General features: G+C 46.3%; 1 protein-coding gene across 2 annotated transcripts; it reads left to right on the top strand.

Moving 5' to 3' along the window:
* Positions 1 to 68: 68 nt before the first annotated feature.
* MACO1 (macoilin 1) lies at positions 69 to 24893 on the top strand. Of its 2 annotated transcripts, none has more exons than XM_082296426.1 (11): positions 69 to 170; positions 7786 to 7927; positions 8555 to 8681; positions 9930 to 10053; positions 11369 to 11547; positions 12000 to 12498; positions 19518 to 19676; positions 19870 to 20052; positions 20729 to 20849; positions 22397 to 22571; positions 23608 to 24893. In XM_082296426.1, exons 1-11 carry the CDS (start codon positions 157 to 159, stop codon positions 23808 to 23810), a joined length of 1926 nt encoding a protein of 641 aa, XP_082152552.1. In that variant the 5' UTR covers positions 69 to 156; the 3' UTR covers positions 23811 to 24893. The 2 variants fall into 2 exon arrangements, with proteins under 2 accessions (XP_082152552.1, XP_082152551.1); XM_082296425.1 differs by lacking the exon at positions 69 to 170 and adding an exon at positions 271 to 503 and having other exon boundaries at positions 23608 to 24892.
* Positions 24894 to 25444: the final 551 nt, after the last annotated feature.

Raw genomic sequence — 25444 nt, 5'->3', positions numbered from 1 at the left:
ATCAATCACAAATACCCCTCTCTGATTGGATCATTAGGCTATCAATCAAGTCAGTAGGCGTGCCTCGCAGCGGCACGAGGCGGGACCAACTTTCTTGTGCCGCGATTGGTCGACTCCCCCGTCCCTCTGCCTTTACTCGCTGCCGATTGGTCGGACATGCTGTCACTCAGGTGGGGTTAACCGTTTGATTGGTCAGAGGCGGGGAGGCGGGGCGCTGCGCGGCGGCTGCGCGGGGGGACACGGCGGGGAGGGACGGACCAGGAATTATTTTTATTTCTTTGTTTCCCGGGGAAAAAAAGAAAAAAAAAAAAGGGAAAAAAAGAAAAATAAACCAAAAAAAAAGGCCCCGCGCTCGGGAACCCCCCGCGGGGGCGGATGGTGCTGCCGTGAGCGGGGCGGGCTGGGCCGGGCCGGGCCGGCGGGATGAAGCGGCGGAGCGCGGACTGCAGCAAACTGCGGCGGCCGCTCAAGCGGAACCGCATCACCGAGGGCATCTACGGCAGGTACCGAGCGGCCGCCGCGGCGCCGGGAGCGGGCGGTTCGCGGCCCCGGGCCCCCCGGCCGCCCCCTCGGCCCTGTCACCGTCATGGCGCCCCGGCGCCCCTCAGGCGCTGCCCCGCCCCGGGCCCTCCGCGGCCCCCGGGGCTCCGCGGGGCCGGGGGGAGCTGCTGGCCAAGGTGCTGCCGGCGTTGCCGGGAGGGAGCGGCCAGAGCCGCCCTTGGGGTGCGCAGCCAGCGCTGGGGCCTTCGCCCTGTGTCACCCCCGAGGGGCTCCGCTGCGGGCTCTGGTGGCTCCCGGAGGTGCCAAAGCTCCGAGCCTCACCTGTGTCTCCCCGGGGAGTTTTTCCCGGGGGGGGGGGGGTTCTCACGGCTGGGGGTTCCCAGAGGTGCCAAAGCTCCGAGCCGCACGCTGCAGCCTCAGCCGGGGAGCTTTTCCCGGCGGGGTCTCGCAGCTGGACGTTCCCAGAGATGCCGGAGCTCCGAGCTCCTGCTGCGGCCTCGCTGTGTCTCCCCGGGAGGGTTCTCCCGGCGGGGTGTCCCGGCTGGGCATTCCCAGAGGTTCAGCAGCGGAACAGCTGGGCTGCTGGCTCGGCTCCTCATGCAGGGGTTCAGAAAGTTGTTTTTTCCCGTGCTGGTGGAGGTACCTGTGCCGTGGGGCTGCGGTGGGAGCTGTGAGAGCCACGGCAGCAGGAGCTTGTTTGGGAATTCCCGGAGCGGGGATGGATGGCCCGGTGTGGTGGGAATACAGCAGGTGCCCGACTCACCTCTGACCTGGGGAATGAGGAAACAAACAGTGGTGAAGTGAGATCCACGTGGCATGTGCCTCATCCTGGGAATCAGGATGTGTTTTCCAGGTGTTTACAGGCAGAACATACCAAAATGCTGATTTGTGTTCCAACACGTTGTGAGCCTGCTTTAAAGGGTATCGTAGAGCTCTGTTTTCCCGAGTTTGCCGAATTTTATATGGAATGCCATAATTCTGTATTTCTCAATAAGCAGGAGTTTGGGTCAGGAGAGGCTTTGAAGCTTGTGGGAGCTGTAGTAAATGTGCTGTCCCATTTCTGTTTCTAGTTCAGTGGGGTTGATGAATGCAGTGCCTGGAAACCTGAGCGAGCTCATACAATTCAGATGTTAACTTTGCATGAGGGAAGCAGCTGCTGGGGAGCTGTGACAGGAATAAAATTGTCCCAGTGTGCTGCTTATCCCACTTGTAGTGAATCTCTACATGAGAGCAGAGAGTGTTTTGCTTTAGACTTTTCGGGTTTTGGGAAAACACTGCCTGGAACGGTAAAGAAAAACATCTCCTGTGTAGAAACTAATATTCAAGGTGAAGAATAATTCAAATATCTAAGGAATTGCTTATAATTGGCTTCCAAAAGTCATTCAAAATGCTGTGCCTTTGAGGTGACTGGTAGGGAAGGTGCGGTGGGAGAAGGAGGGAAAATCAGGAAAGCTCAGAGGAGCTCCCGGAGCTGAGTGCGTGCGGCAGGAAGAGCTCCTGGAGTCCTGTGAGCAGCTCAGAGACACCTCTGGCTTCACTTCCCCTGGGATGCTCTGGTTCAGGAATGGGATTTTTAGCCTTTTGGCGTGTTGGTAAACAGAAACAGTCAGTGTCCTCAGAGTGTTGTTCCACAGAAAGGAAAGAGAAATAGTGGGAAGGCTTTCTCTATGGAAATCTAAGCAGAGGGAGGTCCTTCCACGTGGATTGGGCCTCTTTTTCTTCTTTTTAATTTTTTTTTTTTCTCTCTGGCCCCCATAACTCAAAGAAGTCACAGGTAACTTCTCTCAGAACTACACTTGTCTAAATTCTTGTAATTACTGTCGTTATTTACTCAGCTTATCTTAATTGTCCCCATCAGCTTACACAGACCCAGTAAATGCAGTTATCAGGAGGAAACAGGGTTTATAGGCGAAGCAGCCAGGCTGAGCAAACAGCAGGATTGGGATACTCAACTCTTTGTTTTGTTTGCTTTTTAAATTAAACCTGATCTTCCCATCCTTGTTCCCTCTTCAGCCTCGGAGTGTGAGCGAGGCACAGCTGTCACTGAGACCCGTAGGGTTGGTTGAGAGCTGGGAAAATGAGTTTTGGAGCAGGTGGAGCAAGGAAGGAATTGTCCTGCAGGGAAGCTCTGGTGGCAGAGTTCACTGCATGTGTAAAACTGAAGCAGATTATAAGAATTCATAACAAAAACCAGAACAGAGTTAGAAATATAAAATCCTGGGCTGCACTGAAAGATGTGGATGATTTGTCTCTCTGAATGTTGATTTTTGCAGTGACTTGTGCTGTTTAGAAGTATTGCAGGATCTGTGGAAAGAACTTTAATGTAATTTAAAATAACTGCTTTCAACAGATCTGCAAACCCACCACGCTCATGGTAGGAATTGTGGGATCTCTTATTTCCACAGCTTATATTCCAAACTTTGCCTTTTCCCTTGTAAAACAATGGCAACAGTTTAAAAATGCTGAAGTGATTTAACATCTCCTACCTTTGGCAGTGTGCATGCATTAAACCCTTACTTTTTAATTAAAGTATTCATTGCAGCTTGTCATTAGTTAAGCAATTAAGGTTTACTTGTTCCTGCTTGTTCCTCAGTCTTCCCAGTCCTCATCTTTGATCTGGTTAAAATCCTTCAGCTGTGTTGCTGATATTGCTTGTTTTGGCTCTGCTGGGTCCCAGTTTTGTAGCTGGGGAAGTTTCAAGATGAATTCCACACATCCCTGCTTTAACTTGTGCTGTCACATCAGCTGATGGATGCTGTCTCATGGATTCCCTGACAGTAGTCCTTAAATACTCCATGTTCCTTCAGAGCCACGATTATTTTAGCTTGGGATGTAAATTGTCCTTTATCCCAGGCACTCCGTGGGCTGGCAGCCAAGTGGGTGCCTGGCAGGGGAGGGTGTCTCATCTCCAAGTGGCCCTGGTGGCACAGGACAGGATTTCTGGGTGTCACAACCCCTAAAATACTCCTGGTTTCCTCTGCCACCCAAATCCTGACAGGGCTGAATTCCAGGGACTGGATTTTGGACAGCCAAATAAACTGGAAGGAAAACATCAGCGCTACCTCCAGGAATGTGGCCTTTTTTAGGCTTTTCTTAAAAATCCATAATGATTCCCGCTGCTAATTTATTCTGGCACTTTTTTTACAAGCTTCCTATAGAGGGTAAAGCATTTTCTTGTGGAGCAGCCCCGGAGGTCTGCAACAAAGCAGCAGAGCTGCCTTTTACAACTTGAACTCCAGTGTGGGGCTGCAGTGTGATTTAGCCTACATTTAATGTGTCCTACTGTGTCAGCCCCGGTGGCACATGGAATATCAGTCCCTCTGCCCTGGCTCTCACTGCCTGCAGCTGAAGGGGCTCCTGTGGCTGGATTTTGGTGTTTGCAGCTGAATTCCCCAAGCTGCCAGAGCCTCCTGTGCCAGCCCCACAGCGCTGAGTGCTGATTGTCTGCCCGTGCCTGGGCTTCCACAGTCACTGCAAGGGTTTTCCCTTTTGTCTCCCTCTCCTTACCCTGCCCCAGCTCAGGGATGGGTACATTCTGTGCCATGACAAGACATGGCATCAGGAGTCAGGGAGCTTTCCTGGGATTCTTTGCATTTGTTTTCCTTTTCAGATCTGTAGCTGGCAAGTGTTTCACATGACCAGTCCCAGCAGCGATGTTTTTCTGCCTTTCAGACTTGCGGTGCTCGCTCTGTTCTGCTTCTTCTGCCCACTAATAATAATCTTAGATATCTCTTTGTATGCTTATATATAAAAAGCTGTTACATTTGCAAATCTGCACTCAGCCTCCCCAGTGTTGTGGCTGCTGTGTAACCTCAAGCTGGGGGTTGTTGATTATTTGGTGATTTCACCCAAATGCTCAAATTGACCTTTTTAAAGCTCACCTGTGCCCTTGGCACCCTGCCAGGCTCGGGATGCTTCCCACTCCATTGTCTTGGATGAGTCAGGCTGCCAAATGGAACATGCCAGCAGTCCTGCCAGGATTCCCTTTCCAGCCTTTGGGCCTTGCTGATAATAGTGGGATAGAATGAAGGCTTAATCGATCCCCAGTTTGGGTTTGGGGTGCAGAATTAGGTCTTTTTCTAGGGATTTTTTGCAGTATTTTTACCTTGCAGCCAGCACAGGATCTGCTTCTGCGGGGCAGTGAAAGGAGAACAAAGAACAAGAGAGGAAAAAAAAAAGGGGGGGGGGGGGGAGAGAAGGAAATGGCATCTGGCACTTGCAGGGGGAGGAAGAATAAGGAGGAAAATTATTTGTTTGCAAATTCAAAGGGGGAGCACAGCCACTGTGGGGCTATGAATAAATCTTTCTATTCAGTGTACATTAGCCATCAACTGACCTTTCAGAGAAATTGCAGCACTGTAATCACTGCTCCTCCCTGCTCCTCGCATGGATGTGTCCATCCTTCCCCTTTTCCTTCATTACCCTCCAGGATTAGATGCCATATGCTGGTTTCTAGGGAAAGCCCCGGCCTTAAACCTCTACCAGGTCACTGAGGGCAGATTTTTTGACATGTGTCAGGAAATTGGATAACCCAGATTTTAGGTACTTATCTGCAAGAATCTTCCCCTGTATTGGGATCCACCTCAGAATTCCAACTGGCTTTGTGGAATGTATTTGAGCCTCTGCAATAAAAAGGTTTTCCAGAGGTTAGGAAGCCCTTGAGCCTGGTGAGTGTTGTGTGAGAGAGGCCCAGGGAGATCAGTGACTGCCAGAGCTTCCCAAAGGGCTGGAGCTGGATCCTGGAGGATGTGTGGGAGGGAAGGGACAGAGGGATGACAACAGGAATGCACTGAAGGGAAGAGCTAGAAGGAATCAAGGGATCCCAGAGCAAGGATGAGGGAAAAGTGGCTGGCACACAGCAGGGAAGGGAGGAGGGCTGGTGCTGAGTTCTGTGAGTTGTTTTGGCTGGGTGGTGCAGGGGGAAGCAGAGCAGCAGCAGTGCTCAGCCTGTCAAACGAGGTCCTTTCCCAGATTTTTTGGGGGATGATTTCAGCTCTCCCTGGCTCACTGCAGAGCTGTCAGCTCACCCTGCTGGGCTGGGGGCTTGCCTGAACACAAACCTGGGTGTGCAGCACCTCAGGGGGAGCAGGATCTGAGATTTGGGCTCCTTCCCTGCTCCCCAGGAGCTCATTCCATGCTGGGGCCAACACAAGGATTGAGGCTTTTAAACTTTCCTGTACTCCTGGAATTCTGAATGGCTTTGGAGCCCTTCAGACAATGAGAAATAGGCTCTTTAATATTGTTGGCAAAACCTCCTTACAAGTGTTGCATTGTTCCAATTCCACTTTAGAAGGTGCTAAGTATCACCAGGGCCCTTGGATTGATAGGAATTTAATATCAGAAATCACTTTAATGGCTGTGTTACAGAACTCCTGTTCAGCAAATGCTTTCACTTGGAGTGGCACTTCACAGTTGAGCAGCATTAGTTCTGACCACCCTCATTTGCTGGGAAAAATGGGGTCTCTTCGTGGATTCCAGTGGCAGGGAAATAAACAATAGCCATGAGTGTAACCCAGGAAAAGGCTCCACAACACAACTGAACAGAGCAAGGAATTCCTGGCTGTGATGATTTTAGAGAATTCCTCAAATCTGAGGAGTTGCACGGGTACAATTCCACAGTCTGGGCCCAAATGTCAAATATTTTCGTTAGTGTCAAATATTTTCTGAATGCAGCTGCTTTTTACAGATTTCTGGTGAAGATCTAAACTTTAAATTCTAAAATTAAGTTCTAAGCGGGGAAAGGCAGCCTGTGGAATCATAATCCTTCAGGACAGACAACGTGACCATTTAAGGCTTTTTGGTGGGCTTTGGTTGGCTGGGTTTTGGTGTGGGATATTTTGTTGGGTTTGAGGGGTTTTTTTAAAATACTTATATTGTAGTTTCATTCTTCTCAAAGAGTAATTAGTGACTGAGTGAGTGGGGCTGGTTCCATCAGAACTGAAAACAGCAGTTCCTTCACTTTTCCAAGTGTTAGCCATTAATTTTGTTTCCTTTCCATTACAGTGCTTCCTGGTGCCTTTTGCTTTATTTTTTTCCCACCCCATTCTGTTGATAAGGGCACTCTCAGGCACATGCCATTCATCTCTTGATTCCCAAGAAATCCGAGTGTTTTCCCAGCCCTGTGGTTTGGACCCGACCTTGTGTGACAAGTGGGTGCGAATTGCACAAGTTCAGCTCTTTCCAAGCCTTTGCTGGTACCCAGCTCTTTCCCTGGAAGTTTCGTGTTTTCTCTCTTCCCCAAAGCTCTGAACAAGTTCCTAAAAAAGCCCCGTGGCCCTGAGCAGGGCAGGAACTCGACCTTACCTGGCACTGGGTGCAAACCCTTGGCACCTCCCCAGTAAACATTCCAGGGCAAAGTTCTGCTGGCTGTGTTGGCAGGGTGGGAGAGGAGGGAGAATTAAGTTGCTAAAAGGAAAATCTGCATTTGATTGAAAAGAGAAAAATATATTTTTAACCCCCCCATTTTTGTTATAACCCAGTAGAGTGCAACGAGGTATTGGGGAGCTGGAGTGACACATCTGGGGGTGATGGGTTTGGGGGGAAAAAGGGGTTTTGCTGCTTCTTTTTTGGAAGAGTAGATTGGGCTGATCAAGGGATCAAGTGTTACTTGGGTATGAGCTCAAAATGTTTTTAAGCTCTGTTGCCAAGAAGGATCATCAGTGGTTCGAAATGCAGGACTCAGAACATGGGAATGTGGCTCAGAAATAATTAGAAAATAGAAGTTAGGCTGGTCTCAAGCCTCATGTGCCTCTGTTTTTCTGGGGGTTTGTTTGTTTGTTTTTAAGGGATCCATTCACCTTCATAGAAATGTTTTCAAATCTAACACTGATAACTCAGTATCAAAACAATCTTAATATTGCTGTAGGCTTAGAATACATCTCAGTTTATTGGTGTTGTAGGCTGTGGTAAGTGAGGGAACATCTGCTCTAAGGAGAGGGAACAGAAATTCCTGAGCTCCAAGTGCAGGAGAGGACTGGAAAAGGAACGTTTGAAAATGCAAAGGGAGATGGGTGCTGATCTCTTGTGAGAGCAGTGACCCTGCTGTTCATTAGGAAAAATAAATGCAGTTGAGTATTAACTTCATTAGACCCAGCCTGCTGTAATGGAATAATAAAAAAACCCTAAACTTATTTTATAACATTATTTTGGCTGACATTTCCTTCTGTGTATTACAGTTGTCCATTTTGAGTCCAGTTTTAATTCTGAATCTTTTAATTTAAACAAAAATTTAGTTTGTCGGTTGGAAATCCTGACCTGAAATTCCCTTTTTCTTTCTTTCCCCAGCACTTTCCTGTACCTGAAGTTCCTGGTGGTGTGGGCCCTGGTGCTGCTGGCAGATTTTGTGCTGGAGTTCAGGTTTGAGTACCTGTGGCCGTTCTGGCTCTTCATCAGGAGTGTTTACGATTCCTTCCGATACCAGGGCTTGGTGAGTGGCACTTTCCAGGGAAATCCTGCACTCCAGGGAGTATTCCATATTACACAGCTGCCTGGATGGCACTCATGAGATGAGTGAGGTCCTCCTCACAGGAGGAGGGGTTTCTCTGATTTATCCCTTCTCTCTGATGGATATTTTATCTATGGCAAGTGGAAACGAAATAAAGATTTATCAAAATTTCACCACAGGAAAATACTGTTTGAATTCCTGAGCTGGGTTTGAATTAGTCAGGATTATATATAACCTTATATATTTGTAAACAGGCAAGAGTTTCTGCTTTATTTTTAAGAAAACCTTGTTATATAGGAGGTTTTATGTTTATATATGTATCTGTGTGTATATATGTGTATATACACACATGTGCTGCCTATTTATATATAGGGCTATATATATATAGGGGGTTTAGAGACTTATAAAAATTTAAAAAAATGTTAACCTATATTAAAATTAAATAAATATGTAATATTAGAAATATTGCCATGTCACAAGATTGTAGCCATTATACATTCTATATAAAATGTGTCATATGTATTTTAATATATCTAAAAAACTATATTGGTTTTTTTTCCTGGAATAACCAAACCCTCTTCTCTTTCCCCCTCCCTTTCTTTCTTTCAGGCCTTCTCAGTATTTTTTGTGTGTGTAGCATTTACCTCCAACATCATCTGTCTGCTCTTCATCCCAATCCAGTGGCTGTTCTTTGCTGCCAGCACCTATGTGTGGGTACAGTATGTGTGGCACACAGGTGGGTCATTATTCTTTATTTACAACTTCCTGACTCATTTTTTATTTACAACTCTTCCTTATTTACAATTTCCTGATCTCAATAGATCTCTTACAGCTTTTAGGAACAAACCCTCTCTGCTGTTACCTCATTTAATGCAGTTTTTTTTAGAGTTAAAAATGTTTTGGTTTTTTGGTTTGCACTTTGGGTGCATCTCCAGTAAGCAGGAACTGGAGGGGTATAAACAGGAATTCCAGAGCAGTTAAAAAAACCTAAATTCCTGACTTCAAAACTCTCCTGCAGTGATTGAGCAAATACAGAGCACACAGGAAAAGTTTGTGAAAGTGTCCTATTCCTCCACACTCAGTTGGTGTGCTGTTAATTTAGTTATTAATATTCAAATATCAGTTATTTCAGTGATCACAGTTCAATTCTGTTTTAGCAAAGCTTTGTGTCAGCTGAGCTGGTGATAGCAGAGGCTGCCCTGACAGTTTGAGACTTACATGGAGGATTCTTCTGCCCCTCTGCTGCCCTTTTTTCCCCGAGTTATTTGGGTTTGTTCTCATAAATCCCTGGGTTTGGATGAAGCAATGGAGCTGGGGGGAGGTGGCTGAGTTTTCAGGGGCACTGACATGTGGATTCCACACATCCTTCCCTCAATCAAAACATTTTAGGAACAAAATTTGATTTAAATTTTTTTTTTAGGGGCAACTTTCCACTCCCCAAGTTCTTGGGATTTGGGGTTTGTGTAATGTTTTGTGTTAGACTCGATCCCAGGGGTTTGCAGGGTGCTGTGGATCATCCCTCACTCAGCTCTGTGACAACTTAGTCATTGCTGATGATGGCAGTGTGGGAGCTGATGGCAGATGCTGGGAACCACTTGCTGCCCAATTTCAAATACCTGCAGAATCTGGGGTTATTTTTAGAGTTGTATTAATATGTTAAAACCTTATCTGAAGTTGTTCGGGTTTGATGCTTAGAAGGAAGAACCTGATGGGCCAGTTTTAGCTGTAGCTATTGAGCTGATTGAATATTTTAATTCATGGCAACCTCAGGAATTACTCATTTTCAGTGCTCATACAAGTTGATGGGAACTTGCTTTTTTGCCTTTTTTTTTTTTTTTTTTTTTCTTTTTTAAATTATGATCTTTTTAGGTGAAATCTTTAAGGTCTGTTTCCTCTGTGTCTTGAAATGTTTTAAAAATAACTTTAAAATCCTTGCTGCCTGTACTCTGTCCCTGAGGTGCCTCTGTTTCCCTTCTCCCCGCAGAAAGAGGTGTGTGCTTACCAACAGTATCACTGTGGATACTTTTTGTTTATATTGAAGCAGCCATTAGATTTAAAGATTTAAAAAACTTCCATGTGGACCTTTGTCGTCCATTTGCAGCACACTGGTAAGTGGTTCTCTGTTCTCCTTTATTTCACCAGGAAAATGAATAATCAAGCCTTTTTATTTGGATTCAGGGCTTGGCTGTTCAGTTTTCCCCTCACACTTCTGCCATGAAATATTCCATGAGAAATGTGTGCAAACAAGGACCCAGTGCCACCTCTGTGTTGTGAGGAATTTGTAGTGTGGATATTCCAAGCATTTCTTGAAAGCTCCTGCCATTGCTTCACAAATTTTGTATTCACATAGTGAACACGTGATAAAAGTAACAAAAAAAGAAATAGGTTTCCCTAATAATTTATGAAATTATTATGGAAATAGTTTTCTGGGACAGAGGGCTCCCCTTCTTCCCCCAGAAAGGTTCTCATGAGTGTCTGATTTAATAATTCACCAGAAGCAATGAATAGGCTTCAGGCTGAGAATCATTGCAGAAAATGAAATAACAAACACTGCTTCACTGGAAATGAGGAGAGTGACTCCAGGCCAGAGCCTGACGTGCAGAGTACCCAGATCTGGAGGAAATTCACTTTTATTCCACAGGTTTTTAGTGTAGCATTCATTGATCTGCATTTAAAATACGGGCTGGTTTTCCTGCAGTCTTTGGGTGCAGCCTCCAGTAAAGCAGACATCTGTCATTTGAATTTATATTGTCCACATGGTGCAACAAAGCCCTTAAACACCAATTAAACTCTGTGATAGGCCACAGAAGCACTTCAGGAGCTGTGCAGAAGGAAGGAAGGTCTTTGCTGCTGCGTGGGTGCAAACATTGGAGTTTGTCCCCAGGGTTTGGGAGCTGCAGCCACAGCTGCCTCTGCAGGGCACTACAAAAGAGGCTTTGGCAGAAATCATGCCAGATGCACATGCAAATGGTGCTGGCAGCTCCCTCAGAAACACAGTTTGCCCTCTGACCAAGGAATGAGAACATCTGAGTGGTTAACACTCATCTGCATCAGTGTTCCCCTGCTCTAGGACACCTCCAGTGCTTAAAATTCTTGTCCAAGACAGATTCCCTTTGCACAGGGCTGTTTGCTCGTGGGTGGAGCACCCATCAATAAACACACTGCCTGGTTTGTCTGTGTTCTGTGCTGGTGCACTTGTCACAAGAGCTCAGACTCTTGGTAATGAAGTTGGCAGGCAAAAGAAACTGATCCCAAAGTTGTGCTGCTGATAAAGCCATGCCTGCATTTTGAGCTGTGGAACAGCAGAAACCACTTTATAGATTATTTTCTATGGAAAGCTGTCGCTCAGATGTTTATAACTTATTAATTTGCTATCATGGCTACAGTTTGATTAATAATAATGCTTTTTTTTTTTCCCCTTAGCATTGGCTACCCTGTTGTGACTTTGGGCTTTGGCTTTAAAAGTTATGTCAGCTACAAGATGCGTTTGAGAAAGCAGAAAGAGGTGCAGAAGGAGAACGAGTTCTACATGCAGCTCCTGCAGCAGGCACTGCCCCCAGAGCAGCAGATGCTGCAAAGGCAAGAGAGGGAGGCAGAGGAAGGCAAGTTATTCCTTCATGTGTTCTCTGTTCTCTGCTGTTCCAAGGAAAAAGGAACCCCAAACGTGCTGGGGAGGAGCTGCTTCAGCCCGGGTTGGTTTGGTGGGAATGTGGTGAGCCCAGAGGGGCAGAAATGAAATCATTTCAGAGTGGTTAATGTGACAGAAAAAGTGAATTATGGCCCCTCTGCTCAGTGCTTCATTAGCAGGTACATCAAATCTGGTCAGTCAGTGTTTGTGAAGCACCAGTATTTATATTAAATCGCTGTTTCCTGCCTGTAATGAGATGAAAAGCCTCAAAATAGGTGACTTTGGATTCTCTTTTCTAGAGAGTCTCCAATACTGATTCATTCCTGCAGGAATGAGGGATGTGTCCATAATGATTTTTCTTTCTGTGGCATGGTATTGATGGATTTAATGAACTAAGTTGGGTTTTTTTTCACTTTGGTGTTGCAGCAGCCAAAGGATTATCTGATATGGATTCCTCAATACTCCTGCAGCACAATGGAGGCATTCCGGCCAATAAAAAAATCTCTGCAACGTTGCCAGAGCTGGAATATCGAGAAAAAGGGAAAGAAAAGGACAAGGATGCGAAGAAACACAACCTTGGAATAAACAACAACATTTTGCAACCTGTAGACTCTAAAATACAAGAAATTGAATATATGGAAAACCATATCAATAGTAAAAGATTAAATAACGATCTTGTAGGAAGTACAGAAAACCTCTTAAAAGAGGACTCATGCACTGCCTCATCCAAAAATTACAAAAATGTCAGTGGGGTTGTGAACTCCTCACCTCGCAGCCACAGTGCAACCAACGGGAGCATCCCCTCCTCATCCTCTAAAAATGAGAAAAAACAGAAATGTGCCAGCAAGAGCCCGAGCACACATAAGGACTTAATGGAAAACTGTATTCCTAATAACCAGCTAAGCAAACCAGATGCACTGGTAAGGTAAGTTGGGCCTGAGCCTTGTCTTATCATCCCTTGGTACATCAGGGCTTTCATTTGGTTTTTCTGAGAAAAATGTCATTTATGATCACGTGGAGAAGACAGAATTGTGTAGTGGTGGGATAAGATCTCCAGGAGACGTGTGGAGTGGTGTTGCTGGGTTTTGTTTGATATGCAGCCTGGAGCAGATTGCTTCGTTCCTAGCTCAGAATCTGCTGCTCCCCTGCCTCACAGGGCTGTTGTGGGGCACCAGAAATACTCTGGTAGAAGGCAGGAGAAACATGTGGAGAAAATCAACTCATCTGTCCTTGGCAGCTCTTCTGTGGAGTGACCTTTGCCTCTCCAGGGAGTTCAGTGGGGTTTCTTGGTGCTTGAACAGGTGTTTTGTTTTGTTTTTCCTTTGAAATGTTTGGCTTTGGCTTTAATCTTTTAAGTCCAAGTGTGGAGGCAGAGGGTGCAAAGAGCCAGTGCTGAGTTGAGGCTCTGCTCCCAGCCCTGCTGCAGGCACAGGTCACAGGGATTCGTTTGGCTGCCTGGGAACCTGTCAGCATGGAAAAGTCACAGCTTTACATCTGCTCCTGGGAAGTTTGGAGGAAGATGTATTTGTGAGGTGCAGAGTCTCACCCTGAGACAGATGGTGTTGTCATGTGCTGCCAGAAAAAGCACCAGCAAGGAGAGTGGTGTGACTGTGCATGGAGAGATGTCTGGAACAAAAACGGTTCCACAATTCTGCCCTTCTCCATTTTCCGCCTGGCTCGTGTCTCTCTCATTCCTTATTCCACCAAATCAGTGTTGGCCAACTTAATTGGCAGATCAGGTTTGTTTTCCCTGCAGGTACCTTTTGATAATTGGACTTTTGTCTCTGAGGATTTGTGCTGTGGGAACACAATTACTTCAATGGAAATATTATTTTCTCCTCTGATAATCACTCTGCCCCTGACTGACGTGCCCCTGCCAATTAAACAGCCGGACTAATTGATACCTAACGTCTGTCGAGAACTTGTGTGAGGCAAATCAGAACCCAGCTAATCAATCTGATCTGTGAATCAAATCCAGGCAGGATTGATGGGATGCACATGGCTCTGCCATGAGCAGAGCTGCACCAGCCCCCTGTTCAGGCCTGGTTGGGTGCTCCCATTTCCAACTGGCAGCTCTGCACTCTTTATAAGGTTTGTTTGTTCCCTGAGGGAGACAAGGGTCAGCTCAGTGTGCTGCAGTTCCAAACATCATTCCTAAGTCTTGAGAAGAGAGAAGGGAATTTTTTTAGGCCAGACTGAGAATTGTGTGTCTGTGACAGGGACTGAGATTTAAACCTGGTGTGTTTAAACTTTAAATGTCATGTTGAAATCTTTTATGTGCTGCCGTGGAAGCTTAGAGCAGGTAATTGCTAATTGCCCAGAGTGGATTTTCTAACACAGAAATGAGTCTACAACAAACCAGATCGTGTCCTCAGGGAGTTCCAGCTCCTGGAATTCACTGGGGAAGGACAGAGAACACAGCTGTACTCTGAAAGTGCCTTACTCTGCCCTGGAAGGGAATTTAACTTCTTCAGACAAATGGGATGTGTGGGTGTGGAGTTGTGCTACAAATCCCTGGAGCTGTTTCTTGTCCATGGTGTCCCTGTGCAGGCAGCCCAGGAGCACAGGGAACACCAAACACCAGCATCCTGCTCCAGCTGGTGGCTGAAATCATTCATGAAATCTTGTTTCTGCTCAGCCTGGCTGTGTAACTCCCACACCAGCAGGAGCATAAACTCACCTGACAAATTGGATGGGATGGATGCACTTAAATTTAAAAATTCATGGTGCTTTTTTATTTTAACCTTGTCAATTATCCCGTCCCTGGAGTGCCAGGCATTTGTTCATCACCTCTTCCACTTCCAGGAGTGTTACTCATTCCTGTTATTAAACTTTCAGTCTGCATTGCTGCTGGAGCCTGAAGAGGGCTGAGTGAAGTCCTGCATTTGTTTAGGCTCAGATCAGATCTGCTCAGCTTCCAAATAAAGCTGCTTTTTATAACTCGGTGTCCAGCAGCCTCGCAGCAGGATGGCAGACCCAAGCTGCTTTCCTTTTGTGTCCACAGATGATGGCCCTGAGCTGAGTAACTGGGAACAAATGTAAAATATTCCTTCTGCTGCTGGGGACTTGGGGTTAACAGGGCTGGAGACAGGATCAGGAGGTTTTGGAGAACAGAGTTTTTAACTTTGAAACACTTGATGTGATCTATCTGGAAGGGTCCTGCTAGTTAAAATTTATATATTTTTTATATATATATATACAATACTGCTCTTATTTGAAGCTAAGCTTTTATTTTTGCTGTGTCTGCTGGATTGTCAGGGCCTGAGGGCTTTTGTGGAGAGGAACTTGCTGATGCCCATCCCTGGGAATTGGTCTGTTCTCGACAGCCAGAGCTGAGGGATCCCAGAGGCTCAGCCCTGCAGGAACCTCTGGGTTTTCCTGAGACATCTCCTGAGGGTGCTGAAATCTGCTGGTGCTTGTCAAGCCCTTCATCACTGAATCTCTGATCTGAGTGCTTCTTTCCCAGCTCTCTGGTAATGGGGCCAGTGGAGGGATCCATTCGGGATCAACCTGGTGTCCCTTTGCACTTTACTGCTGTTTGTCAGGAGGTACAGAGCAAATTCATCTCTTTTACCATTCCACTGTCATTTCTGAGCTGAAACAGATTTAGAGCCTCAATATGGGGAACCAGTCCAAGCTGTAATTGCTGCAGAATTTTTTGTTGTTGTTGTTTATTGCACATTACACAGCAAAACCCATGACCTGCCCCTGCCTTTTAGCGCCCTTAAAAATCCCTGCACTAAAACCACACAAAAACCAGGCAGTGCAGCTTGGCAGAACCGTGTGTATCCATAGAGGTCCTGCCTTTGGCACACGAGGTGATGAACAAGCTGTCTCATGTACTAATTATTCCCACAGATAACGAGGACATCTTCTGGCAGTTGGACGAGGAAAATTATTGCTGAAGCAAAAGCTGCTCTTGCACAGCTTATTTCACTTTCCTAAGACTGTGTTACCTGCAGAGGCAGACTGGAAGGTTTTAATGGAAACTTATGACCATTTGGTGCTAATTATTGTAAAATTTGATGGCATCACTGGTGGGCAAAGAGGGCTTGGTGCCTCTTGCTCACCCCCCTGCCTGGAGTGGCATTAAAGCACCAGAAGGTTTCCTGTTGTCAGCTGCAGGGGGGGGGGGGGGGGGAGGTGATGGCCAGGGTTTCCTGCCGTAGGAAGGCAAGCACAGAACAGAAAATCAGAAGGATTGGGAATGGAAATGAGGAATGTGGGAGCCAATCCCTCCTGCAGACCCTTCCCAAGGCAGCAGAGTGCTCGGCCTGCTCGGAAACAGAGCAGCCTTTGGAAATGGCAGCTGCTTGGAGCAGCGCTGTGCAGCAGGGAAAGGAGGATCCTGGCCTTCTCCCTGTGGCTTCCTGTGATTCCTGGATTTTTGGGAATGAGAACTGCTCCTCAGAGCTGCAGGGAGAGCCTGTTAGTTCCAGCAGGAGCAGCTCAGTGCTGCAGGAGCTCAGTGGACCCTTCAAAGGAGCAGCTTCACTGCAGGGGCTGCTTGTGCCAGAGCAGAACAAAGGCAGAACTGGGGCTTTTGGAGAGCATCTCAGTGCGTTCTGGGTCCTTTAAAATGGTATTTTTTATATAAACCGTGTTTCATTCATGTGCCATTGCCAGGTGATTATGGGATGGAGTAAACCGAGCACCCAGTGTGGGTTATGCACCAGACATCAATAGTGGGGAGCATTAAAGCTGAATTGAGTTGTCTTTAAGTTCATCCATCAATCCTCCCCGAGGCATTTGGAAAAATACTCTCTGAGGTGATGCCTGATTAATTCTCCTCGCCAGGAATGATCCGAGGTGGTGCTCAGCAAAGGAAATGGGTAAATCTGCAGTTAGAGGAATGACAAACTGAAGGAATTGACCTTGCTTTTATAAACAGCACAACATAATCTGCAACTAAAGCCTCATTTAAAAAGCAGTTGTGTGTCAGAATGACTGGTGCTGTGTACAGCAGCAGAGAAAAGCATCTTCCAGAACTCAGGTTTTCTTTGCTTCCCCCTCCCCTGTAAATAATTTTCTCCAATAAGCCTAGAAATAAGAGATTTAAGCAGCAAATGAAATCAGAGTAAGAATAACAATCATTTGAAAAATGCTGGTTTAGTGGGTCATTCATCGTTGTTACAGCAGTGCAGCCCGTTCCAGAGGGGAGGAGGGACAGCTCCCTGCACTGCTCCCTGCTTGCAGCAGTGGAGAATTTTTATGGCTTTGTATTGATGTGCTTTTATTTTAGAGTGGGTTTAATGTCCTTGTGGGAGAGGTGACCTCTGTGACAGTGCAAGGAGCATGAGTGGGGCTGAGGGGTAACTCCCTGCACGTCTTTTCACTCTTAATGAAGTTGTGCCTCTGCCTAATTGGGGCAGGACTGGGAGAGAAACCACCCAGGGAACGTTTGCATGATGATGGATTATGATCTTCCTCACTCGTTTTAGGGAGAGAGGAGCCTGCATTTTGCTCTGTAATTGGCAGAAAACAGATATTCTCTGCTCTGATATTTAAAGCTGGAGCAAAACCTTCAGTGTAATGAAAAGGGGTAATTAAAGCCTGCTAAAATCTTAACTGTAAAACCTCATTCTAAACAAGCCCATTGATAAAGCCATTTCCAATGGTTTTGGCTGGTATTGACTGGAAGGAGAGGAATTTTGTGTGTTAATTCTCTTCTGGCCCTTTGGAGTGATGTCTGGTGGTACCACCCTCCCTGAACCCCCGTCCCCCAAATTCTGTACACACAGAAGGAAGAGCTGTGGCCTCATCTCTGCTCCAGGTCTGGAGGGCTGGCTCCTGTCTGCTCCCCATGGATCCTGCTGGTTTTTTCCAGCACAGCCTGGAGCAGCCCTGGGAACACTCAGGTGCAGGAATGCCACCAACCAGATGGCTCCACAATCCTGAGCTCACAGCAGTTCTCTGTTGCCAGAAATACAAATTCAGCCTGTCCTGTGCCAGCACCTCAGAGCTGTTCAGGCTTTATCTGCTCAGGGCTTCTTTTCCTGGAATACTCAATACCCGAAATAAATCCTGGGGTATCTTAGTTTGGCATAGCCTGAGCTATAGGTAAAAGCTATTTACAGCTCTTATCTTCTGTTATCACTTCATTGTAGGCATGGGTATTGCAATTATTTATGGCTCAGTGTAAAGTGGGATTTAGGTGTGTTCCTCTACGTTGTCCTACCAAGCATTTTTCCACCTACTTAGAAAAACCTGGATGAAAACCAATCAGCTGTTGGCACACACCAGTCTGGTAGTGGTTCCTACAGCTTCTTACTGTCTTTAATTAAACCATTTGCTCTCTCTAAAACACTGGGCTGCTGCTTGTTGGCAGATGAAATGAAGCTCAGAGTTCTTTGCCCAGCAACTGCCCAGTCCATCATTTAACACTGAGCAGGGTGGCAACACTCACCAGCTGCTGGTGTGTCCATTTTGGGGCTGAGGGCTGTGCTTGGAATATTTGGTCAGGTGTGCAGATTATTCCCCTCACACAGCAGAGCACCAGGTGTGGACATGATTTGTGCCCTTCCCTTTGAGGTGGGTGTTTGCTTTGTGCCGTTACTATTTGCCTGTATGTTGATCTTTTTTCTCTGTTTAAGGGTGCTTTTGACCATTTATTCTTCACTGAAGGAATCCATCTTCCCACGAGGGCACTTCCATAGAACTGGAGAGGCAGCTGAGTGCAGCTGGGAGCAGGAGGGGGCTGAGATCTGACTGGTCTGAGGTGGCCCAGCCCAGCCATGCTCCCTTAGAGGCTGCTCCCAGCTCTTCATTCACCCTCTCATCTCTTTGGGGCTGTTTTAGCTGTTACAAACCCACTTTTATGGATTTCTGTAGCTTTGATGATTCCACGCTGACCCTCTGGATTCACTGGCACAGGATGCTCTCACTGCTCGTCTCCCAGTGCCTTTAAGGCTGAGATTTCCCTGCACTGAAGCCCAAAAATGTTTCATTAGGGAGGCAAAAAGCTCCAGCCATTCATCTGCACTGCTGAGTGTCACCAAGGGCAGCTCTTTCTGGCTTTTGTGATTTTCTCCTCATCTTAATGTCTCACTGCCTCTAATTCAGAATGGAACCCTAGGAAATGCAACCACCTTCATCTTCTTTATGGACACTTAAAAACTGTCAAATCAATACCTGGCAGAGCAGAGGAGGATTATGTGAGAATGGCTGGGGTGTATTTGCTTTAAATAAGTGTGTTAACAGAGTTCAAAAAGGTTGATTATTCACCTGTGATGTGTTTTTATTCTAAGAATCAGTAACCTTATTTGTGGGGGAAAAATCCAAGTGAGCTGAGTGCCTCTCTTCAGAAACATGTGTTTTATTTCACTGGGTTTTGTTGAAAATATTTTAATTAATAAGATTACATGAATCTTCAAGAACTTTCCAAAGCTACAGTTTCAAGTGTAGAGCAGATGGTCTCTGTTCAAGAGCAATTAAAACTAAATTTACTGACTCCTGAACTGGGGATGACTTAACACATCCTCGTTACTCAGCATGCACATCATGTGCTGCAAGAAAATACCAACATGTTGAGGTGACAATTCAGCAGCCTGGCCCACAGCTCGGCTCTGGGTAATAAATCAAACTCAGCGTTTGTAGACAGAAGTGGAATTTGTTCGTGTGGGGCTCTGTCCTGGTTTAGAACTTCTCCGAATTCAGAGAAAATGTAATTCCATCGGATTTGTTTTTCAACTTTACAGTGCATGGAAGCGAATTCCTGTGGGAGGCTGTGAGGTGTATGGAGCTCTATATGCAGAGTTATGTAAAAGCTGATTATTTAGCAAGGACCCAGTCACAGAATTGTGAGAGTTGATTGTTTGCAGGCTGAAGGTTTGAGGGTTGGGCAGATGGTGCGAGGTTTGTTCTGCTGTGTTTATAGAACACGCTTGAACCTTTGGCTGAGGGGGCCAGGAAGCTGAAATTGTCCTTTGAAATTGTCTTTGCTAGGTTGGAACAGGACATCAAGAAGCTAAAGGCCGACCTGCAGGCCAGCAGGCAGGTGGAGCAGGAGCTGCGCAGCCAGGTCAGCTCGCTGAGCTCCGCCGAGCGCGGCACCCGCGCCGAGATGGGCCAGCTCCGCCAGGAGAACGAGCTGCTGCAGAACAAGTACGTGCCACTTACCCTGGGGCCACTGCCTGGGCCACCTGGGCAGGGCTGGGGGCTGCAAAGGGGGATGATTCCATTGAAACCTCCTCAAATGTGAGGCAAATCCACACCCAGAGTCGCTGGGCACCGTTGGCGGCAGTTTAATTTTAATTAATCAGACCCTGCGCTCACTCCCATCCCTGTCCCCCTGCAGATTGCACAACGCTGTACAGATGAAACAAAAAGACAAACAAATGATCAGCCAGCTGGAGAAGAAGCTAAAGGCAGAGCAGGAGGCACGAACCTTTGTAGAAAAGCAATTAATGGAAGAAAAGAAAAGGAAGAAGTTGGAAGAAGCAACTGCTGCACGAGCTGTCGCCTTTGCTGCTGCTACGAGGTGCTCTGCCCTCGGGGAGGCTTTGGGCAGGAAGGAGGAGCCTGTGTTTGGTCTTTTATTTAAAAAACAAAAAGCTTTATTTGTGTTGAGAGGCTTATTTGAGTTAAAACAAGGGAGGACTGGGAGATGTCTTCCCCCGAAGCTGAGCCTCAGTGCCTACATGACATTTACACATGTAAAGGATGACTGTGCTCTAAATTACCTGCTGTTCCTGGACTGTGCTCTCAGAGATGCTGTGTCCTGCTCAAAGGAGCATCTCCTTTCGTGTGGGCACTGGGAGTCAAGGATTTGTGCAGTGACATTGGCCACAATGCTGGAATTTCCCTGCTCTGGGCAGTGGCTCCCAGTGCTCAGCACAGGGGGGTTGCTGCAGTCACAGGAGCACAGCACAAGTGGGGGCACTTTCACCTGCAGCTCTCCAAGTGTCTAAAAAGAATTTTTCCTGCTTTTCTGCTCTCCACATTTCATCAATATTCCAAATTTCCCAATACTTGAGGTGTAACATTGAGTAACTTTCTGCGCTGTTGCCATGAGGGGAATTATTTTGCTGAGAAGACCAAATTTGGCTTCCTCTTGTCATGCTTCAGTTTTTATTTTAATTTCCATGTTGCAAGCAGCTGAGGAATGACAGCCTCATTGTTATTTCATCTCCTTCTCCTGTGCTGTTTCCCTGCAGAGGGGAATGTACCGAAACCTTACGGAACCGCATCCGGGAGCTGGAGACAGAGTGCAAGAAGTTAACAATCGACATCAAGCTGAAAGAGGATCAGATCAGAGAGCTGGAAATGAAAGTTCAGGTAATGCCAGAGCACCAGGGGCTCGGGGCAGCATCCCAGGGAGAGCTCTCAGCCTCCCCAGACAGCAAAAGAGCCATCCCCACGTTCGGGAGTGCAGCTCCTCAGGTGCCTCCTGCACATCCTGCCCCAGGCTGGGCAGGGTGTGGGCAGGAGGAGGCTCCAGAGGTGCATTAATCCACTCCTTTGCATTGCTGAAAGGAGGGTCCAGAGCTGCACCAATCCACTCCTTTCCATTGCTGAAAGGAGGGTCCAGAGCTGCACTAATCCACTCCTTTCCATTGCTTAAATGGGGATTTTTTTCCCCCAAACCCAGTGGTCTGTGTAGGCTGAGGGTAGAATCCCCTCAACAGCATTTTTCACCTCATGCAAGGAGCCTGTGGCCAGTCTCATTAGAATAAATCATTATAAATGTCACTAGAGGCTGCTGATTAAGGGCACTCTGGAGCAGTGGCCAGGCTTTTTTTTAAAATACTGGGTGGTAGATGTGCAGCAAACAGTGTTGGGGCTTGTTACAGCTAAAGAGCTCAGATGTGTGCCCTTATTCCTGTCCTAAAGATGTGCTCAGCCTGACAATCTGCATGAAGATGGATTTTTAATGCCTCTTCAAAACCCACCTGGTGCTGCTGTGGACTTTTTTCCCAGTCCTGTGTGCAGCCTTGTTGTCCCTGGATTTACCAGACCCTTGACAACAAGTGTGGTTTATCCATGGAGTGTTTGAGCATGGCTTTCAAATAATTAAACCCAGCTCTAATTAAGCTTTCTAATTTTATGAGCATCTTCAAACTGTTAGAGAAGCTTTTTGTTGCAGGCATTAATATTTTCCCCTTTGCACTATTGTTCCTCCACTTGAAGGTACAGAATATTTTTGTGTATTTATTTTTTTCCCCAGCCACAGGTTGCCTGGCTTTTATATCCAGGATAATTGCTCCCTGTTTTTCACTTTCCTTAATTTCTGGCTTTGCAGCACAGTGAGGTTTAACATGAGATAAAAATAATCCCTTTAATTATCCATTTAAAACATCTTAGATTGGATTTTAGGGAAGTTTTTCCATGGAAAGGGGTGGAAAGCATTGGAAGGGGCTGCCCAGTGGTGGAATCCACATCCCTGGAAGTGTCCAAAACCAACATGGGTGTGGCACTTGGGGATGTATTTTAATGGTGGATTTGATGCTCTCAAAGGCCTCTCCCAACATGAACAGTTGGGTGATTCCAGCCTGGCTGAGGGTGCTTTGTGGCCCCTCTTGGAAGGGAATTTTGGGGCTTTTTGGGTGGAGGGCTGAGGCCCAGAGCAAATGGTGCTGTAATGAGGGCTTTCATCACTTGTAGGGTGGCCCCATGTAATTACTGGAGGTGATACTGGAGGCCTTAATTAACCAGCATTTTAATTTGCCAGCACTAACACCAGGCCCAATGTGGGGAAGAGGAAAGACTCCTGAGCCTCTCTGCTGTGTAAAGCCCCCCAGGATGGCATTTGTGGCCCCCCAGGATGGCATTTGTGGCCCCAAGGGTGACATTTTTGGCCTTCTTGTCCCGATTTTTCGCTGCAGGAGCTGAGGAAGTACAAGGAGAACGAGAAGGACACGGAGGTGTTGATGTCAGCGCTCTCAGCCATGCAGGACAAGACCCAGCACCTGGAGAACAGCCTGAGTGCAGAGACCAGGATCAAGCTGGACCTGTTCTCTGCTCTGGGAGATGCAAAAAGGCAGCTCGAGATTGCCCAAGGTAACAGGGTTTTCATCCCACACAGACTGGGGGGAAAATCATGGAATTTTGTGGCCCCCCCCACGCAGCATTTCAGCCCTCAGAGGGCGTTTGGCATTCCCAGCTTGGGGAATGTGGAGCCTAAACCATCTGAGCTCACCTCTCCAGCCCATCAAACTGACAACAAACATTAAAAATGGGGGTTTAAGTGAATGAATTATTATTTTCTGCATTTTATAAATCATTATAAGGAGCTGGAGATCTTTTAAAGCTCTGAAAAAACTCTTTCTTTAAAAGAGATTAATTAATTAAATTAAGTTGCTGTCCTTTCATCCTAAAAAAAAATATTTTATTACTCCTCAAGTAAATAAAACCTGAATTTGGGAAGAGCCCAACCTGTTTTAAACCCTCAGCAGGTGAGGGGAGTGTGAGCACTGCTGGTGATGCCACCAGAGGGAGCAGAAAACCAACATAAAACCCAGCCCAGCCTTTGTGCAGCTGTGCAAACCATGGAGCAAAATTAAATAACCTTTGCATTTAACACCAGTTTAATTTCCCTGCAGAAGGCTGTTTGACTGCAGGAAAATTTAATTAGAGGGAGAAATTGTTTTGTTTTGTTTCAGCAGTGGGTTTTTTCTTCACCTGGTTTCAGGAATTGCTGTAGTGGGGTTGTGAAAGCACAGAGAAAAATGATGGGAATGGGACAGTTTGGAAAATTAACAGGCTTTATAAACAAACACTTGTGCTTTTATGAGGAGTTTGGAGAAGGGGAATGGAAAAAGGCAGAAAAAATGGCAGAAAAATGAGATTAAATAGAAATAATCTTTGGGGGAGGTGCAGCTGTGAATCCAAATGATGCAAAATTAAAATGGGAGTGTTCAGCTTTGTTCTGTGGTAATTAGAGATAATTAAACAGAGCTCTGAGCACAGAACAGGAGTGGCACAGGTGGTGATTTCAGGGCTGTCAGGCTGGAGAAGGGAAGGATTTGAGCTCCTGGAGAGCTGGTGGAGGGTGCAAAACCCACTGGTTCTGAGTGCTGTGATTTGCTGTTTGCAGGGCAAATCATCCAGAAAGATCAGGAAATCAAGGACCTCAAACAGAAGATTGCAGAGGTGATGGCAGTCATGCCCAGCATCACGTACACTGCAGCCACCAGCACTCTGAGTCCTGTTTCCCCACATTACTCTTCCAAATTTGTGGAGCCCAGCCCCTCTGGACTCGACCCCAATGCCTCTGTCTATCAGCCCCTGAAGAAATGAATGCCAAGGTTCTCTGTGCCCTGGGGGCTGCAGGAGCCCCCCCCCCCCGGGAGTCTCTTGAGGTCAAGATGAAATTGTTTTGTGTGGGACTGTGTTTGTTGTCATTTCCAACAGGAGAAAAGAGCATCTGCATTGACTAGAACTGCCCATCAGTTTTTCTTGTAAATTTTTAGAAAACCTCACAGAACTTTGCGATTTATTTTCCTTGGCCAACGCATTAAAAAACAATTCTTGGTTTTCAAGTAGCCAATTTTGCCTTTTTATGTACTCTTGCATGGTTTCCTCTTGAAAAAAAAAACAAAAACACAGGGCTTTGCTTGATTTTGAACCCTTTCTCCTTGGTTTTTTATTTAATGCTCAAATTGGATTTGCAGATTTCATCCAGAAACAGTGAGGGAAACCCTTCAGTTTTCCCAGTGAAAGGGTTAAACAATCCAACAAAGCTTTGATTTATAGATGTATTAAATACAAACACGTGGATGTTGCAGAAGATAATTTGATTTCCCCCCCCTCAAAGGACCAAACAAATTCCAGGGGCGTTGTTTAAGGGAAGGAATAAAGAATAGCTGATGACGTGATGGTGGTTGTTGTGTGAAATATTTATATCCCCATTGGTGTTTTTTAGTCACTGAGAATTGCTCAACAGTCTTGTTCACAGTGCCTTGGGAAAAGACATTTCAAGAGGAAACTTGATGGTTTAAACTATTTTTTTTCCCCCTTCACTGTCATCCAGCTTCTGTATCAAAGCTCATTACAGAGCCTACTGCAACCTGCACTTGGGAATTTGGGTGTTCAGCGGGAACCAGGCTTCCATCTTCTGTTTATTTTGGTCCAAACTCAGCAGTGTTCTGTAACTCGGTGGTTCTGCACTGGAAGGCACCAGATCCCTCCAGGAGAGTGAAGGTGGAGCTGTGCAATGTTCTGTACACGAGAGACTGTAAAGCTGGCTAATAAAAGCTGCAGTTCTGGGGTTTTTTTATTTTATTCAGCTGTGATTCACACTTTATCTCCCCTTCTGTCTGAATGGTTTCCAGCCCCGCTGCCAAGGAGTTTGGGGGTTTATTAATGAGTTTTCAAGGAAACTCACAAATTGCACAAAGTTAGAAATGTGAATTTACATCCATGGAAAAAAGGGGCTTTGCACTGGCAGCTTCTGCAGGGGGTCAGAGTTCGGGAGGGGATTTGGGAGGGCTGGGAAGCCAAGAGAAAATCCAACCCCAGCTTTAGGATTTTGCAAAGATGCAGCAGACTCTGGCAGTTCTGAAAAGAAAATAATTTCTTTTTTCTTTTTTAATGATGGTGTTAATTGGCACATTGCCTCATGGAACAACACCAACAACAAAGGAGTAGGAGACTCCTTTTTTCAGTAGAAAAATTCCAATCCTTTCAGTCCCAGAGCTTCCCCTGGGGCCCAGGTGTTGCTGTCATGTGCATTTTGGAATCACCCTGGGTAATTGTCACCATGGAAGTGTTGCTCTCAAGTGTCGGGGGTTCCCATCCTTGTGCAGAACATGGAATGTTGTCCCTGGGTTTTGTGTTGAGGTTCCCCTGTTTTGCTGCCCCTCGGGCACCGTTTCCGTTCACGACTTGGTCTTGGCTGCAAATCCTTTTTTTCCCTGTGGGGTTTACAAAGA

Source organism: Coloeus monedula, assembly GCF_965178545.1.
Source record: "Coloeus monedula genome assembly, chromosome: 24".
NCBI classification, from domain to species: domain Eukaryota; kingdom Metazoa; phylum Chordata; class Aves; order Passeriformes; family Corvidae; genus Coloeus; species Coloeus monedula.
The sequence above is the reverse complement of the archived record's forward strand: the minus strand, read 5'-3'. Positions and strand labels throughout refer to the sequence as shown.

What these genes read in the sequence shown, in the direction of transcription:
- MACO1 (XM_082296425.1), top strand. Translation starts at nt 424, where the DNA reads ATGAAGCGGCGGAGCGCGGACTGCAGCAAACTGCGGCGGCCGCTCAAG. An exon ending in CCTTCCGATACCAGGGCTTG is followed by an intron (nt 7,928 to 8,554) that starts GTGAGTGGCACT and finishes TCTTTCTTTCAG; the next exon opens with GCCTTCTCAGTATTTTTTGT. An exon ending in AGAGAGGGAGGCAGAGGAAG is followed by an intron (nt 11,548 to 11,999) that starts GCAAGTTATTCC and finishes TTGGTGTTGCAG; the next exon opens with CAGCCAAAGGATTATCTGAT.